We start from the raw sequence: 18,683 nt of genomic DNA, 5'->3' as shown, positions 1-18,683 counted from the left end.
GACAGAAAACGGCATCAACAGTCCAAAACAAAACCAGGGAAATTAATAATAGTGAAAAAAACGGAGAAAAACAAAAAAATATAAAAAAATCAAACGAACGAAAATATCCCTCTGAAAGGAAAAAAACCGCAACCCCCGGAGCGAGAAGAAAGGAAAGGTGGAATGGGTGTGGGGCTGAAAATCGGGGTCTGAAAGGAGGAGGGCGGTGGCTTCCCAGGGAGACCCCGGCCCCCCCTGGCAGAACACAGGGTCTGGCCTCCCACCCGGGCAGCGCGGGGGTCCTCACGGGAAGGCCTGGCACGCACTGTCCGCCCCGGGGCCGCCTCTCTAAAGCCCCCGGGCTTCGGGCACTGGCGTGGGATTTCTGCCAGGGTCTGGAAGCTCGCTCTCAGAGCAGAGAGAAGCCAGGCCGCAGAGTCCCCTCGCACGGCTGCGGGGCTGGACGAGCCCCTCGGCCGCTCCCTAGACCTCAGCCTCGTCGTCGCTGAGACGACGCCGAGCAGCCTGCCGAGGGCCTGGGCCGGCTGCTGTGGGCAGGAGCTGGCGATGTGACCTCTAGCCTCCCGCTCCCGCTTGGGAGGATCAGACAGACTGGGAATCCATCTGCTCACAGAGGGCCAGCTCGGGGTTCTGTGGGGTCCTGTCCTTCATCCCGCCGCGGTGTCCAGAGGCAAAGGGCCTGTCGGGACACAGACTCAGGGACGTGGCAGGCCTGGCGAGGGAGCTGAGCTCGGAAGGAGCAGGAACGAGAGGCGGCCGCCCCTCTTGGCGCGTGGCTCTTTGTAACCTGTGCATCCCTAGCCGCTGGGGACACAAAGGAGGGCCAAAGCAGCCGCTCCTGAGGGACAACTCCATCGGCTGAGTAATGGCCGCCAGTGGAGTAACATCCAGCAGCTCTCATAATAAAAGGCCAGGAGCCATCAGGAAAAGGCTCAGACGCAAAGGGAACAGTGCAGGGAATTAAGATCCAGTTTTGGGAGCTAAGGTTAAACGGCAAGCCGACACATATCTCCCACGGGGTCAGCGTCTGGGGAAAATGTCTCCGGTGGTGCCTGATCTCCTCTTAAAGTATCTCAGCAGCATCGTACTCGGGAGGCGCCTCCGGCTTCCCGAGGCTGGGATGAGGCCAAACGTCCTGAAGGTGTAAGGGACTCGCCATGGGTCATCAACTCTGCCAGCCACGGGCAGAGGGCCTTTACCAGCAGCAGTGACTGGTGCTCAGGGCCCTCCGCGGCCAGCGGCCACCGGTTAACGGGCCTGCCAGGCGCGCGGTCTCACCAGTCTCCTCCGCTCCTAAGGGCTGGCCCACCCGGCTTTGAGGAGGGCCTTGCCCCGACCCCGGGCCGCGGGGGGCTCTGGGTGTGCTCCCAGCCAGCAGGGGTAGGCGGCTGACTCTGTGTTCTGCCCAGTGTGGGGCTCACACCCCCCGCTTCCTCTTTCCACCCTGGCTGCCAGCTCGAGGTGTGGGTTAGAAGACGAGGCGGGCCTGGAGCCCACGGGACGGAGCGGCCCCGTGCGCCCCCGCCATTACCGACCTGAATCGGGCTCCAGGCAGGCTATAAGGGCCCACACCGGCCTTGGTCCTCGGCTCCAGCTGCCTCGGTCCCAGCTCTTCTCGTCGCCGAGGAGCCGGGGCCAGCGGGGCACCCGCGTGGGCGAGGGTCGGGAGGGTGGGTGGCGGGGGTGGGCGGGCGGTGGCAGGTTGGGGGGCGGTCGCTTCAAACCCCGATTCACATGGAAAAACAACTCAAAACCCTTCAGAAGCACCCAGGAGACAGCTCCTCCCCAGGCAGGAAGAGGCAGAAACTCAGAAGTGGGGTGGGGAGGAGGGTGGGCAAGTGGTCTGAGTGAACTCCTAGGGCAGCCGCGCCAGCGCCCCCCGCCTCAGCGGATTCAGCAAGCCGCAGCCCGGGGGGGGGGCACTTTGGGGTGAGAGACTGTCTCCCGACTCCAAAATGGTAGGTAATGGTGGGATGGGGGAATGCAGCAGCTTCCGGGAGGGATGTCCAAGTTAGATTACACCCGTCGGGAAGGGGCCAGAGCCCCAATTTCCAGCCCACTCTGGTCCCCCCAGCCCCTCGGCCATGCAGACAGCAGCGCGGCCTTGGGTACCCGGCCCCGCCGACAGGCTACTCTGAGCCGGATGTCTTGCTGTACTGTGGGTTTTCTTCTTAAGCTGTCAGGGTTTTGGGGGGAGCGCTGCCCACACACTCTCCGCCCCCGGCCCTGTTTTTGCCAATTGACTGACCCCCACCCCCACCCCGGCTGCGGCTGCCAGGGACTCAGGTTTGGTCCACAGGACGAGGTGTAATCTAAGGTCCGTCCCCCGCAGAAGAACGCAGATGCAAAGGACGTCAGGCAGGCACAGGCGAGGTGACGTTCAGAGCGCAGTGTTCCTGCGGGGCCCGCGCACCCCGGCCAATGGAGGGGTGCCCTCTGCCCCGGACGAGGGCGGGTGACGGGGCAGGGCGCCTGCCGTGGGAGCTAGCCGGGGCCTTGGGTGGGAGACACGGCAGCTGTGGCCAGTGGGGTCTGGGGCTCAGGCTAACAGACCCCTCCCTGGAAGTCTTTATGGAGTAGAGGGAGGGGAAAAATGCTATCCGGGCCACAGGGGGATAGAGAGACCCAGAGGCCCACCCACCAATCCTAAGGCTTGGGTACTCGAAACAATTAAAATTGGAGACTTTGTTTTAAAGCGTTACAGTTTTAAGCGGAAGAGGGAGAAAACTGAGCGGAGCAGGTGATGGTTTCTCCTCCTGCCGGAAGGCCAGGCAGAGCTGGCACGGCGACCTGCACCTGTCACCTGTACCTAGGAGGCTGAGACAGGAGGATCGCAGGTCTGAAACCAGCCTCAGCAGCAGAGTGAGGTGCCCGCAACTTAGTGAGATCGTTTTACAGTAGAAATTTCAAAAGGGCTGGGGTTTCGCCCAGAGGTAGAGGAGCGCCCCTGTGGCCACCTGCCCCACACGGCCGGGCTGCGAGCTCTGCACCAGGAGGAGGTGCCCACAGGCGGGAGCCCCTCGGGCCCATCCTTCCCTGCCGCTGATCCTTCTAGAAGGGCAACTTCTCATTTCGTCCCGAGGCCCCAGTGAGCACGAGCTCAACACAGCCCCCGAGCCAGGGCCCTGGAGCAGGGGCCATCCAAGAGGGCACGGGGGCTTCCAGAGGTCAAAGGGCCAGCCCAGGTCACGTGAGGAGGGATGGGGAAGGGCCGGAACAGAGAGAGCTGGTGCCTCTGCCCACCCGCAACAGTACTGGCCCCAGCCCGGACACGCACTACTCCGTGCCCTGCCTGCAGGCCAGCAGGACGTAGCTGGGGGCTGGGAGACCTTTCCCCTGTCGTGTGGGGCGTCCTGGAGGGTCACTCTGGCTGGGCAAGGGGAGAGGGGAAATAAACCCCTTTCTACTTGGCCTTCACAATGGGACGGGCAGAGACGGCCAAGGGCGAGGTGGGCGGGAGGGCGGCCTTTGCCCTGGACTGGGCAGTGAGCTGGGGGCTGGGCTGAGAAGCCTATTTGGTGAAGGGCTGATTTTTATTTGGAGTTGGTAGGAGACTCTCAAGGGCTGTCTTTTTCTTGGGAAGGAAAAAAAAGGGGGCATGCATCTCTGAAGGTTTGTAGGGAGGAAGGGGGAGAGAGAGAGAGAGAGAGGAAAGAGCAGGGAGAGAGAGTCAGAGACAGAGAGACAGAGACAGAGAGAGCGGGAGAGGCTGTGTCCAGAACCCCCTGGGTTTTCTCTGGAATCCCACAGCGCTGATGCTCAGGTTAACCCAGAAAGTGGCCATGCTCTGTCGTTGGCCAAAAGGCACCTGGACCGGGCCCGGGCCTGTGAGGGAGCGGGGTGCAGCCAACATTGCCCGGGAGGCAGAGGCATGCACTCCAGGCCTCCTGCAGGCTGGCGTGCTCTGTTCTTGGATGGGCACCTGTGGGCTTGTGCCCAGCAGGGTGCAGGAAGCCATCAAGCCAGCTGTCTTCTCCCCCCCCCCCATTATGGGGCACTGAACCCAGAGGCATCCTACCTCTGAACTATACCCCCAGCCCTATTTTATTTTTTGTTCTGCAACAGGGCCTAAGTTGCAGAGGGCCTCAGGAGGTGGCCGAGGCTGGCTGCAAACCTGTGACCCTCCTGTCTCGGCCTCCCAAGGACTGGGGTCACAAGCGTGCGCCACCACACCCGGCGCAGCTGTCGTTTTTGAGCGCTGTGTGCTACGCATGCGCTGCCCGGGGAGGATGGCGCTGATGCTGTCCTGCCACCCCGGCCGGCCGCTCCACGGCCTTTGGACACACGGCCATGCTGAAAGGCTCTCTGAATTCTGGTGCCCCTGCGGCCAGCCTGCGGACGCCTGTTTCCTTTTGGTTTTTGTTTGTTTGGGTTATTGCAGAGCATGAGGGAACGGCTTTATACTGAGGCAGAAAAATTAAAAAATATATGCTTAAGCTCCCCTCTAAGGTGGGGGCCCTGGGGCACCAGCTCGGGGAGGTCGGGCCAGTTGGGATGCCCTCCCCACACCCGGCCAGCTCTGTCTCGTGTGACTAAGCCTAGGCGGCCACTTTCTGCTCCAACATCCAGCTGTGGGACCCCTTCTGCCCTCCCGGTGGGTAGATGTGGCGGGACAGGAACACTGGCTTTTAATCACAAGGCATGTGTTCAAACACCACAGAACAGCTCAGCCCAAGAAACCGAAACCAAAGAGCACGGAAACAAGACATAACCAACACAACCCGTTCTGGGGAGCGGGGGCCGGGGAAGGGGGCCGGGGAAGGAAACCAACCGATTGTTTTCCCCAAAAAACGAAAAAAAAATTGTATAAAAAAAGGAAAAGAAAAAATAAAAAGAAACCAAAAGAAAATCAAAAGAAAAGACAAGAAAACACTCCAACAGAAGGCGTTGGGAATTCACCAAACCAACCAGAGAGTGGCATGCAGAGAAATTCTGACATTCTCCCAGCATGCATCAGGCCCAAGTTACCATGACGACGAGGAGTGCAAAAAACTTAGCAACGACATTCCCAAGGATGCAGAGGCGACCACAATGCAAGCATGTGTGCGCCGGCCCTGGCCGGCTGGGCGCGGCTCAGACTTTTGTGTCTTTCTGGGTTTTGCTCCCGCTTGGCGGTTTTTTTTGGTGGTGGCTGTGGTTGTTTGCTTTGTGCTTATTATCCGCGCTACGGTTTTGTTTGGTCCGTCATCTTTTGCTGGGTGCGTGTCTGCGTGTCTGCGCAGTGTCTAGGTGTGTTTCGTGTGTGTGCGTGTCATCTTGTTTTTCTCAGAAATGTAAAAATGTGGGTAAAGAAAGTAAAAAAGAAAAAAACACACCAACCTTCTCGAAGCTCTGAGGGATGTAAAGGGGGTTTGATGCAGAACACAATGACATGGGGAAAAGAGAAAAAAATAGGGGAAATACAGAGAGTAAAAAGAGGACTTCCCAAGGCCACAAGGCTGCGATCATTTTCTTTAAACCAAAAACAAAAATTAAAATTAAAAAAGAAAAAGAACAGTCACGACCTTATCATTACCACTGGTCACTCTCTCCCTCCGCTCCGCCCTGGACATCCACATCGACATCCCCCGCGCCTGCTTCCTGGGCACCCCCCCCAGCTCCGCAGCCCGGGCCCTCGCTCTCCTGCCCCTTCCGACTTACAGCCCCCCACTCCCAGGCAACGGCAGAGACACAACCAAGTCAGCCGAGCGCTCGGCCGAGTCCTGGCCTTACCACTCACCAGAGCCCGTCCCGAGCCCGCCCGCCCGCCCGCCCGCCCGCGCCCGGACAGCCAGAAACCCAGGACTGAAGGAGTCGCTCGGTGGGAGCGGGGCGGGGACGAGGGGGCGGCCAGGGTCTGCGGTGCAGAGTGACCCGCAGGTGCGGCTGGAGAGGGGCTGGTCGGGACAACTGGCCGGCGCGAGGCCATGGAGGCTGCTCGACCCTCCCCCGCCGCTGATCGGAAATGGCCACCCGGAGGCAGGACGAGGAGGGGAAGAGGTCAAGCTTGGGGAAAGACTCAAAAGACAGGCGGGGAGAGGGGGGCCGGGTGGAGGTGGGGGCGTTTCTGGGAAGGCCCCCAGGCTTCTGGCAAGCGGACCGGGTGGGAATCAGAGCTGAGGCCCGCGACCTCCCGGGTCCCCCGCCTGGCCGGGCTGGAGAAGCGCCAGGCCCAGTACGTCCTCTGCAGGGTCGCTGCGAGCAGAGGGCAGCCCCCGGCCCGCGGGCAGGGGTGGGGTAGGAGCGCTTCGCCGACCCCTCCCCACTTCAAGACTGAGGGTGCTGGACAAGGTGGGGGCAGTGAAGCGGGAGCTACGAGGCCACAGAGTTTGGAGAAGCAAAGCCACACAGACACGGGAAGGCACGACACACCACGACAGCCACCTGGGGCGGGCGGGCGGGGCCCGGCTCCCCGTGGCCCCGCCGCCGCCAGCGAGGCTGGGCCTTTGCGCCCACGTCCGTCGCCAGGGGGCGCGGTGGGAGCCACCCCCAATTTACCGCCAGGAAACTGAGGCAGGCCTGGCTCCGCCCAGCGCCCCCCGGGAGGGCCTTCCTGCGGGGCGCGGGGCACAGGGGAGCCCGGAGGCCGAGGGGGGCGCGCCGGTCCCTACCTCGCACGTAGAGGTTGGCGGGCGAGGAGTAGCGCACGCCCGCGCTGTTGGTGGCCACGCACTCGTACTTGCCCTGGTCGGTTTCCTCACTGCTCTCGATCTGCAGGGCCCCTGTGGGGAGAGGGCACAGGGCGCGGCGCTTTAGAGCCAGGCGGGAGGCGGGGTGGGGGGGGCTGGCGGCGGCCTGGCTGGGGGCGGCCTGGCTGGGGGCCTGCCCGGCGCACCGGGTTCCCAACAAGTGGCGCCCGAGCCCCTGCTGCCAGACTGTGCCGAGAAAGGGGAAGGCCAGCTGTCCCGGCGAGGGCAGTGAGCTGGCCTCACTGACTGGAGGTCACCGGAGACCAGGCGCCACCACCACGAGGTCACATTCAGGGCCGGTGGTCGCTCTGCGGGTTCACCAGGGCCCAGAGGAACGCACAGATGAAGACAGGCGCGAGTCGGCCTCCAGGGTGGAGGTTTTATAACACACCCACAGCACCCAGGCCGGTGGCATCAAGCGAGTTTGAAACGGAAGAGCTAGAGCCCAGACTGTGTCTGAACGAGAGCGGAGGCGCGAGTCTCCTGAGCACTGAAGGTCATGCGAACAGCGCCTGAGCCGCCCGCCCGTGAGAGCCACAGGTCGGCCCACGTGCCCTGTGCCCGTGAGCCACTAACAAACCTCTTCAAGTGTGTTTGAAATTACAGCCCTACACCAACTCCACGATGCTCACGGGCACAGAGGATTGCACTGAATTGTCACAGGTATTTGAAGGCAGAGGTCTGCCTGGAAGTCACTTTATACTCACAAAGTTGAGGTGGGAAGGCCTCAAGCGAGTGTGAAATCACAAGCCTAGATCAAATAACTTGTCGGTCAAGAGTGACTAAAGACAAAGATACTGAATAGCACAGGACCCATCCTGGGTCTTGGTGCCCATAGGTATATGAAAATAGGGCTGATTTCTCCTCAGTAAATTTGAGGTCACAGGCCCTTAATCAAACACTCCACTTCCCGTGAACATAAAGAAAAATGAATGAACCTTCTCAAGAATGTCTGAAGTCACAAGTTAATAAATGTAAGTAGCCGGGCGTGGTGGCGCACGCTTGTAATCCCCGCGCTTGGGAGGCAGAGACAGGAGGATCGCGCAGGTTCGAAGCCAGCCACGCGCTGGCTTAGGAGACCCTGTTTCCAAATAAAAATGTAAAAATAGGTCTGGGAGTGTAGCCCGGAGGTAGAAGGGCTTCCAGAAACCCCAGTACCACCAAAAAAAATAAATAAATAAATAAATAAATAAAAGAAGATTATAAAAAAAAATAAAATAAAATAAATGTAAGTTAATAAAAACAAGGCCAACATTTCCCCAAGGGCATATGAAATTCCAAGCCTGGAATATACTCTCATTTCCCCAGTAAGGCTAAGTGTGTTTGCAATCACAGGCCTCCATTAAATACGGGAGTGCCTGCAAATCAAAGGATGCAAAGGTTTCCACAAGTATGTTTGAAATCACAGTCCCGGGTGATGGTCCTCATTTGCATAAGAAAGTTTGAATCGGGGGCCGGGCCCCAGGCGCCTATTCACTGAACACCGCCAGTGTCTGGATCAAGGGCTTCCATCAGAATCCACAGAACCAGGAGTCAAAGATCCAGGCTAAGCTTAAGAGCACTGTTTATGGCCGCGCCACAGAAGTGACCTGGAGCCACAGACTGGGAGGCTCCTTTTGGGATGGCAGATAAGAGCCTCTCTCCACCCCGAGCACACCCACTCTCCCCGACCTCAAGGCTCTGGGGAAGCCGGCAGGCAGGGTGGCTGTGCAGGCCCAAGGCAGGGACCTCGCTCCCCACCCCCAGCCACAGACAGAGACAGAGACACGGACGGACGGACGGACAGCAGGAAGGGCGGTGGGGAGGAGACCGGCGAGGCCTGGGCAGCGGGAGAGGAGCGACCCTCCTTTTGTGTGTGTGCGGTACTGGGGGTGGGATCCAGGGGCATTCTACCTCTGAGCTGTACCCCCTGGCCCTATTTTGTATTCTTTACTTTGAAGCAGGGTCACACTATGCTGGGCCTAAGTAGCCGAGGCTGACCGCAAGCCTGAGGTCCTCCTGTCTCGACCTCCCTGGTCCTGGGGTTACAAGTGTGCGCCCCGCGCCCGGCTAGGAGCGACCCTCTTACCTCGGATCGGAGTGCTTTCTGTAAGGGAAGCAGAGAGAGTCAGGTGAATGTCAGAGCACGGCGGGCGGCTGCCAGGCCCTGCAGGCCTTGGGAGGAAGGGGGCGGCTCGGGGCTCAGCCTGCCAGGCAGGGCTCTCCCGGGAGGGAGGCGGGAACCTCCAGGGTCCCAGGGGGCCAGAGAGGGAGGCTCCTGAACCCTCTTCCTCCTTTCCTGCTCGGGGCCTAGCAGGGGCTGCTCTTCGGCCCCCACCGTGAGGGACAGGGAGCAGGGGAGGGGTCTGAGGTCTCTCATTAGTGACGAGGGACAGGGCGGGTTAGTGGCCCGGGCCGGGCGCTGAGAAGCAAAGGAGAAGTATCACACACAGGCCGGGAAGGAGGGCCGGGGAGGGACACTGAGGCAGAGGGCTCCTGGGGTCCGTTCAAACCACCAAAGGAAAAGAGGAAAGGCCGCTGTCTGTCTGTCTGTCCGAGCCGGGCCGGTCGGCAACTCAGAGGAGGCCGAGGGAAGCGGGTCCAGGGTCCGCAGTGTGTTTTTATCTTGCGGAGCCGGGCGAGCAGCCCAGGGGCATCTGCCCGAGTGCACCCCCGGCCTGCTTCTCGTTCTTTATGTGGCAGCGGGCCTCGGCCTCCGAGGCAAGGGGCGGAGGGCAGACCTCGGCTCGCCGTGGCCGGGCGGGGGCCGTGTGGGTGGGCCCGCCGGCTGGCCCGGGGAGGCCCGGCCTCTTTTCCTGGGCGGGTGCGCATGCCCCGCGGCGGGCGGTTAGTGTGGCGGGCGGGCGTTAGTGGCGGGCGTGGCGAGGTCAGACTTACCAAAGGTTTCTGGGCGTTTACAGAGGGCAAGAAAAGAGAACAGGACAGTTAACGGGGCGGGCGGCGGGAGAGGGAGGGAGGGAGGCGGCGGGCAGGGCCGCCCGGCGGGAGTCGCGGCTGCGCATGCGCACGCGGGGCGGGAGCGCGGGCGCGGCGGGCCGGCCTGGCTCGCGCATGCGCACCCGGGAACGCGCAGGCGGTGATGTCACGGGCCTGCGCGAGGAGTCGGGGGGATGACGTCAGGGCCGCGCGCACGTGGGAGGACGGCAAAGAGAGCGCGCGTGACGTCGTGACGACGCCCAGGGCGGGCCAGGCCGCACGGGGAGCGGGGACACAGACACGGGACACACTGACACGGGACACACGGACACGCGAGGCGCGGACGACGGACACACAGCGCCCAGGCAGCCGCCATGGCGCCTCTGCCCCACGGGCCGCGTGGCTCCCATAGCGGGGTGCCCGGCCTGCCGGCCGCTCCCTCTACCCGCACGGCCTGGGCCTAAGGCCCGGCTGGACACGCTGCCCGCTCAGGGGCAGACGCTCGCCCCGGACACCTGCCGAGGGCACGCACACCCCGTGCCCACCCAAGATGGCCTCTTCCACCTCCCGCCCTGCTGTCTGTCCGTCCCCACGGTGGGCGCTGCAGGTATCCGCCACTGCAGTGGCTTCCACCCCGCAGTCGCCCGAGGCTGAGCCGCTGCTTGAGGCCAGAGGCGCTCTCCTCGGGGACCCTGCGGCCCCGGGGGTCCAGGCGCTCCTCCCCGCTGCCCCCCAGGCCGGCCGGCGCTCACCTGATCGCAGCTGCTTGATGCGGCCGCTGCTGGCGCTGGGGTCCACGGGCAGGAAGTCCTTGAACCAGGTGATCTCGGGGTCGGGGTTGCCGCTGGCGGCGCAGAGCATGGTGGCCGTCCGCGTGCGCTCCACCACCTTCAGCTGGGGGCCCATGTCAATGTTGGGGAAGCCGGGGGGCAGCTGGTCCTCTGAGGAGGAAGGGGCACAGGCCTGATCACCACAGGGCCACCCGCTCTGCCCCGCCGCCTCCACGTGGCCAGGGCCACCCAGGCCCCGCCGTCGCCTGCTATGGACGCCCTGTTGTTTTTTTGTTTGTTTGTTTATGCAGTCTTGGGGATGGAACCCAGGGGCATCCTACCTCCCGCCTACACCCCCTGCCCTATTTTTTATTCTTTATTTTGAAACAGGGTCTCACTGAGTTGCACAGGGCCTCGCTAAGTAGCTGAGGCCGGCCGTGAACCGCGAGCCTCCTGTCTCAGCCTCCCCTGGGTTTCTGAATGTCATCTGTGGACACTGGACTCCATCTGTCAAGCTGTGTCTGGGCCACCCCGCTGTCCGTAGCGGCTGGCATGGGCCGGCACAGGTCCGAGAGAGGAGAGCATGACCTCATCCCAGCCAGCACCATCCCTGTCCCCAGACCTCTCACGCCTGCATCCTGGGATCCCCCTTTGATAGGCAGGGCCTGGCGCCCACCTCGACACGGGGCAAGAACTCGCTGGGAACCGGCCGGGCTCCTGGGATAATAGGGGAGAATGTGGTTTTGGGCGAGGCTGTGGGCCGTGCCGGCCAATGCGCTGCCTCGTTGGGAGGCCTCCAGCTGCCTCCGCTCCCATGCCCAGACGTCCAGGCTCAGCTCCGCCACCGTGGACAGAGGGTCCCGGTGCAAATTAAGATGCCTCGGCCCCTGCTCAGAGGACAAGAGGGACACTGGACACACACTCAAGACTCGTGCTCCAGTAAGCCGGGGATGGAGGCGCGCGCTCGTCATCCCAGCACTCCGGAGGCTGAGACAGGAGGATCTGAGTTCACGGCCAGCCTCAGCTACTTAGTGAGGCCTTCTGCAACTCAGTGAGACCCTGTTTCAAGGTAAAGAATAAAACAATCCGTCTGGGGGCGCAGCTCAGAGGTGGAGTGCCCTTGGGTGCCATCCCCACTTGAACAGCAGTGTGGTCGAGGGGCGGCCAGCTGCGGCACCCGGCCCGCCCGCCGCGGCCTGCCTTCTGCACCACACCATGCAAGGCGGGCTTCCGGCCCTGATGGCAGAGTCAGGTTGTTATGATACACACGGGCTGAGCAGCACACCTGAAAATATGTACTCTCTCGTGGTTTACAGAAAAACTGCCACCCCGTGTAGACAATGCTGCTGGTTGTGTCCAAAGGAAATAACGTGTGTGTGTGTGCTTAAAAATGCCCAGAATGGTGGCACCTGCTTGTCACCCAGTCCTTGGAGGCTGAGATGCAGGTTAGAGGCCAGCCTCAGCAAGACTCAGAAACCTAGCAAGACACTGTTTCAAAATAAAAATAAAACAGGCCTGGGGGTGTAGTTTGAAGGTAGGCTGCCCCTGGGTTCTACCCCACAATAAATGCATAAATAAGTTAAGTTTAAGAATTCCCTGGCCGGGCGTGGTGGTGCACGCTTGTCATCCCAGTACTCAGGAGGCTGAGACTGATCGCAGGTTCAAGGCCAGCTACTTAGTGAGTCTGTGTTTCATACAGTAGGGCTGGGGTGCAGCTCGGAGGTAGATGATCCTGGATTCCATCCCTGGGACAAGCCACACAAGTGGCGAGGAGTGTCATCCCGGGACCTGAGGGCGCGCTGCGGCCAGAGAGGCCCGTTAGCCTCCCCAAGGGCGCACAGCCGCAGAGCGCTGCCCGGGACCTGAGGGCGCGCTGAGGCCTGCCTGGGGCGAGGGAGGCCGGCGGCTGGCCGGGGCTTTGTGGGCGGCTGTCTCTACAACTTGTTGGTGGCCCCGGCCCAAGTTAAATGGGGGCGGAGGGCTTCTCACCAAGATGGAAGCACAGCGAAAGCAAAGGCTGCGGCAGCGGCTAAGCACAGACAATGGGACGCCCCATCACGCCGAACCCGAGGGCGGCATCCTTCACGGACGTCTCAATTACACAGGCCAAGCAATGCGATTTCTAGCTGGGCCCAACTGGCGTGGGCTCAGCCTCTTACAATAAAAGAGCCTGAGTAGGACGGATGAGGGGAACTTTGGCCCCGTGGCCCGGTACACCTTCATCCCGGGCTCCGGGCCCAGCACCAGACAAGGAAAACGGAAGTCTCCGGAAAAGAACCCACAGTCGCGGGATGGCTGGGCCCGTGGCGCTTCCCTGCGGCGCCCGCCCGCCCGGGGCCATACCTCGGAGGACAGTGAGCTTGGCGTGGACCGTAATCTCCCCCACGGAGTTCTGCGCCACACACTCGTACACATTCTCGTCCCGGGGCGTCCGCAGCGGCTGGATCCTCAGCACGGCGCCCGAGCTCTCGTCAAACTCGATGGTCTGCGGCGGGCGGGGAGAGGGAGCGCCGTCACCCTCGTCCAGGGGCCGCCCGGCGCCCGGGCTGCAGGGCGTGTGGGTGGCGGCCGTGTCCGTCACGGGCACCGGCCAGCCCTGTGCCCCTGCGTGCGGGGAGCCGCTGCTGGGCCAGGCCCGAGGGCGGGCTTGCCGAGGACCGCGCAGAGCGGGCTCACCTCAAAGCGCTGCGAGTTGACCTTCTTGCCTTTCTTGTTCCAGGTCACCCGGGGCCTGGGGTCACCCGTGGCCTGGCATACAAAGGACGCCACGCCCCCCGACACGCCGATCTGGTCCTTGGGCTCTCTGATGAACCTGGGGGGCTCTGGGGGTTCGGGGAAAGGGAAAGCTCTGGAGGCCTGGCACCCAGGACCCTGCCAGCCCCGCCACCCAACGCCACAGCAGTGCACAGGTGTCCCGGGGGAGTGGACAGGAGATGCCAGGCCGGGGTCCCCAGGCTGATGAGCGCAAGTTGAAGGGCCCCAAGGAGACGCGGAAGGAGATGCCTTGGTCTGATCCAGAGCAAGGCGCGGTAAACTGAGGCACGGGCAGGGGCTGCAGGGTGCCGGGAACCCGGTTTGCCAAGGGACCGAGGCCCGAGCGTGGCAGACACACCCTGCGGCTAGGAGAGGGCACCTCCACAAGGCGTGTGTCCTCGCCCAGGAACTTCTACTGTCTGTCTTTTTTTCCTTTTGTACTGGAGATTGAACCAGGGGCATGCTACCTCTGAGCGCCACCTGTGTTTAGTTTTTCGGGTTTTTTGGTTTTTTTCGGGTCTGGGGACAGAACCCAGGGACATTTGATCTCCGAGCTACAGCACTATTTTTTATTCTATTTTGAAACAGGGCCTCACTAAGTAGCTGAGGCTGGCCACGGACCATGATCCTCCGGTCTCTGCCTCCCGAATGCTGGGATTATGAGCGTGCGCCACCACGCCCAGCTAGTTTTTCTGTTTTGAAACAGGGTCCAGCTGAGTTGCTCAGAGTCTCACTGAAGTTGCTAAAGCTGCCCTCAAATCTGCGATCCTCCTGTCTCGGCCTCCCCGACGGGGCGCCGGGCGTAGCCAGGGCCCAGGGCGTCTCGCAGCCCCTGCAGCCTGGGACCCACCCAGCCAGCCCCACACTGAGGAGCCCACTGACACTGTCTCCTTTCTGTCGTCTACTTTCTAGTAAAACGCTCCGCCAGCAAAGGGCTACTAGGTTTCTATTTGCAGATGCTACCAAGCATCTCCTAAAGCTGCTCTCCTGAGGTTTCCAGCCAGGGCAGCCCCTGAAAGGCCCTGCCCTGAGCTAGAACGGGGCGGCCGGCTGCTACTGCAAAGAGAGGGGTAAAAGCGCAGCGCTGCCGCTCTGTGATAAGGACGTGGAGGGGCAGGGAGGGGCCGGGCTCGCTTCAGGAGTTGTTTTTAGACACAGCTATTTAAAGATAAACGGAAGCCGGGCGCGGTGGCGCGCGCCTGTAATCCTAGCACTTGGGAGGCTGAGACAGGAGGATCGCAGGTTCAGAGCCAGCCTCAGCAAATTAGTGAGGCCCTGTTTCAAAGTAAAAAAATAAAACAGAGCTGGGGTGTGGCTCAGAAGCAGAACACCTCTGAGTTCCGTCCCCAGTACCACACCAATAAATACATAAGTAAATACCTAGAGCTTATATATCCTTTATTTTTCATACATGTGAAATATTTTTTCAAATGTTCTAATTATTCAGCTATTATTTTTCTCAAAGGAACAGAATGCTTTAAAAAAAATTTTTTTGAGCCAGGCGTGGTGGCGCACACTTGTAATCCCAGCATTCCAGAGGCTGAAACTGGAGGATGGTGGTTCGCGGCCACTGAGGCCCTTTGCAACTCAGTGAGACACGGTTTCAAAATAAAGAATAAAAAATAAGGCACGGGGTATGGCTCAGAGGTCAAATGCCCTGAGATTTCATCCCCAGACGCACATACAAAAAAATTTTATTTTGGTGGCACTGGGAATTGAACCCAGGGGCATTCTACCTCCGAGCTAAACCCCCAGCCCTATTTTTATTATTAACTTATTTATGTACTTATTTTTTTGTGGTACTGGGGTGGAACCCAAGGGCGTTTTCCCTCTGAGCTCCACCCCCAGCCCTATTTGTTATTCTTTATTTTGAAACCGGGTCTCACTGAGTTGCAGAGGGCCTCACTCAGTAGCCGAGGCTGGCCGCGCACCGCGACCCTCCTGTCTCAGCCTCCAGAGTGCTGGGTGACGCGCGCCCACGCCCGGCTGAGCCTCTCCTGTCTGTGAGTGGTGCTGGGATGGACCGGGCTCTGTCCTCGACGCACACCCACAGCCCTGCTTCCCCCCTTTCTTCAAGGAGGCTCTCGCCAAGTCGCTGAGGCCGGCCTTGAACCTCCCCTCAGCCTCCTAGGCACTGGGCTTTCAAGCGTGCGACACCACGCCAGCGCCCCTTTCAGACTGCAGGAACTCCTCGGGCACCAGGTCTGATGAACCCCCTCCCGGTCCCCAGCCCTGCCGGGACCGGCGCCAACACCCTGCGGATCCCCCGACCACCAGCCTTTTGGCAGAACTCCCGATCCAGCCACCCACGGGGGCCTCTGAGGACTGACGACAGCCACCCGGGCCGCCACCGGCCCCAAGTGCTGGTTGGTGCTCCTGCGGAGCGATGCTTGGAGCCAGGGCGCCCGGACTGGCGTCCAGGTTACCAGCAACATCTACATGAATATGGTAATAACGACCATGCTTGGACCATCCCCGAGCTCCTGGGACACAGCAGGTGTCAATGTCCTGCGGCACCTGAGCAAGGTCTGCTCTGCCTGGCCCATCCCGGCCTGCCCTTCTGCGGAAGCCGAGGGGTCCCTTCCTCCTCTGCCCACAGCCTCCATGACTGCCATTTTCCTCAGGTCAAAGCCCAAGGCCTCCTGCGGCCCTCAGGGCCCTGCCGTCCAGCACATCCAGCTCTGTCCTGCCCCGAGGCCTATGCAAGGCCATGCCCGCAGCTCAAGCCTCAATCTCCTCCCTCTTCCCTTGGCTCCTGCATACCCAGCGCCCACGCCCTCGGCGCCTCTCCCTCGGGAGATGAGCAGCGAGGGAAGGAGGTGGGATAGTTGCTTTGCCGCCTGGGTCTAAAAAAAAAAAGTCCCCTCAGATCTCTTCAAACAGCCATGAGGAGCCGGGCGTGGCAGGCACACTCGTCATCCTGGCACTCGGGAGGCTGACACGGGGCCAGGCGGGCAGCCAGCCTCGGGCACTCGGGGAGACCCCATCTCGAAACCAAGACTGAGTAGCGGGGCTCGGGGTGGAATGCCCCTGGGTCCCATCCCCAGCAACTCACACACACACAAGAGCAAAGATCCGAAAACCAAAGCACCAACGGAAACACAAGCAGAGGCTCATACAGAGGCCCTGTGCGGTCGAGATCACAGGCGAGCCCGGCTGCGGGCCTACTGTGTGCCGGGCAGATGCCCGCCACACGTCACGGGGGCAGGAAGAGGGGAAATCATGAGACCTGGGCGGGCAGGACTGGCGGGGATGGAGGCGGCCCCAGCCCGAGGGCAGCAGAGTCGCCCTGCCTCCGCGGCCAGGGGCAGGTCCTCTGGGTCCCACCCGGCAGGATGGGCTTGGCTCTGGGCCTACAATTCTCCATGTTACGGCCGCTGCGCCTTGCTCTCTCTACGCCAGCCTCTTTAACCTCTGGGCCTTCTACCAGAAAGGGCAGTTCCTTCAACAAACTTCTGCAGAGCCACAAAACCCCAGCCCCAACGTCCTCTGTCCTGAGAAGCCCCTGCTGGTTCTACCTGGGAAGATGGGACTGCCACTGAGTGCTGGCACTTCTGTGTTTTACAACAGGTTACCTGGGGAGCGGCCGCAAGGCGCCAGGGCGGCGGCCCGCACAGCCCCTTACCTTCTGCCGCGCAGCCTCCGACCAGCAGGACCAGGATGAGGCCCACGGGACCCGACGCCGCGCCGGGACCCCAGGCGGGCGCCATGCTTGGCAGTGACCTCCGGTCCCCGACCCTCACAGAGAGGCCTCGAGCTGCACGTCCGACGGGCAGCGTCTGCAGAGAGAACGCAAGGGCCTGAGAGGCGTAGGGAAATCCTGGGGGCCTGCCTGGGGACAGCCGTGGGAAGATCGCAGAGGGGTGTGGGGGTCACAGGACAATGGGAAGGAAATCGCTCCAGCCCCCACTGTGCCCCCAAATCTCCACATCTCCAGTGTGCGGGCTGGGGGCGGGGCCTTTGGGAGCCGAGCAGGTCAGGGCGACAGAGCCCTCTGAAGAGACTGGTGCCAGGCGCGGTGGGCACGCCTGTCATCCCAACATTCGGGAGGCTGAGACCGGAGGATCGTGATTCGCGGCCAGCCTCAGCTACTTAGTGAGACCCTCTGCAACTTAGTGTGAGAGACCTTATTTCAAAATAAAGAATAAAAAATAGGGCTGGGGGTGTAGCTCAGAGGTAGAGTGCCCCCGGGCTCCAGCCCCGGCACCACACACACAGTATGAGTATCCAGAGCGGGCGGTGGCGCACGCCTGTTACTCCTGCTACTCCGGAGGCTGCGGCAGGTGGATCACAGGTTCAAGACATCCTGGTGAGGCTGTCTCAAAATATAACGTGTGGCGGAGCTCAGTGACAGAGCACCCCTGGGTTCCATCCCCAGCACCGCAAAAACAAAGCATAACAGAAGCCGGGCGCGGCAGCGCACGCTTGCAATCCCAGCATTCCAGCATTCGGGAGGCTGAGACGCGAGGATCGCGGTGCGCGGCCAGACTCAGCCTCTTAGTGAGGCCTCTGCAACTCAGTGAGACCCTGTTTCAAAATCAAGAATAAAAAACAGGGCTGAGGGTACAGCTTGGAAGCAGAATGCCCCTGGGTTCTATCCCCAGTACCAAAAACAAATACACACCAAAAAAAACCCCCAGAAAACTGGCCAGCGGAGCGCTCCCAGGCCTCCGTCCTGAGACTCCCCCACCTCCCCGGGGATACAGGGACAGAGGCAGCCATGCTCCTCTGGCCAGGACAAGGAGGACAAAGGCCCGTGGACCTGGCTTGGCCGCCGGGGAGCACTGCACCCCACACACTCCTGCCCGGCCCTGGGCCCTGCGGCCACAGCCCGCCCCCACGGGCCTCCGCGTCCCCGGCTTCCCGCCGGGACCGAGGTCCCTGGCCGCCTTCACCCAGCTCTTACGGCACATGGGGCCCTTGTCCACGAGACCAGCCCTCGGCGAGGCCCTCAGCGCACACTGCCCCTGCCCCGGCCTCCGCGCTGGCCAAGCAGGGCAGGGTGGCCCGCGGGCCGCACCCAGGCCGCAAGAGGCTCAGAGACGCGTAATCGCAGCACCGCCCTGTGATTCTCGGTCCCAGAATACTCGGCTGCGGTCACTTTGCCCTGCCCGGGCACCCCGAGGGCAGGCGGGGCGGGCGGTCACCCGGTCACGGCCGCCCCATGGGAGAACGGAGGGCGGGGGCCGGGACACGCCACGTGAGCACAGGCAGGCCACAGACGGAGATGACAGAGCTCCCCGTACTCGGGAGGCGGAGACAGAAGGATCGCAGGGCCAGCTACTTAGCGAGGCTCGGTGGCTCAGTGAGACGCTATTTCAAAATTAAAACAGAAAAAAGAAAGGGGCAGGGGCAGCTTGCAGGCAGAATGTCCCCGGGTTCAATTCCCCAGGACCAAGGCAAAAAAAGAGATTACAGAGACGCTATACAGAGGTTCTGTCAGGCCGCTGAAAGGTCACAGACGTGCGCCCAGTGAGGCCGCAGGGAGACCACGGACATGCACACAGTCAGACCAGACAGCGATGCGTCCGCACGCGCAGTCAGGCGGCAGCACGGGACACACTGACTCACAGCG

At 61.7% G+C, this 18,683-nt stretch overlaps 1 protein-coding gene across 7 annotated transcripts in view; it reads right to left on the bottom strand.

The window, feature by feature from the left end:
• The window catches only part of PTPRS (protein tyrosine phosphatase receptor type S), a gene marked incomplete at its 5' end in the record, with an annotated part of 38,882 nt that extends 22,064 nt beyond the window's left edge, over positions 1-16,818 (bottom strand). For 6 of the 7 annotated variants that reach the window (XM_080713569.1, XM_080713568.1, XM_080713570.1 and 3 more), the window contains 5 exons: positions 6,591-6,701; positions 10,337-10,525; positions 12,698-12,839; positions 13,031-13,176; positions 16,734-16,818. In XM_080713569.1, the coding sequence (XP_080569695.1) occupies positions 6,591-6,701; positions 10,337-10,525; positions 12,698-12,839; positions 13,031-13,176; positions 16,734-16,818 (673 nt within the window). Of the gene's footprint in view, positions 1-6,590; positions 6,702-8,736; positions 8,755-10,336; positions 10,526-12,697; positions 12,840-13,030; positions 13,177-16,733 lie in introns of all 7 variants that reach the window. The other variant, XM_080713567.1, reaches the window with a different exon arrangement.
• Positions 16,819-18,683: the final 1,865 nt, after the last annotated feature.

Source organism: Muscardinus avellanarius (assembly GCF_963383645.1).
Source record: "Muscardinus avellanarius genome assembly, chromosome: 16".
NCBI lineage: Eukaryota > Metazoa > Chordata > Mammalia > Rodentia > Gliridae > Muscardinus > Muscardinus avellanarius.
This window is presented reverse-complemented; position numbering and strand designations above follow the sequence as displayed.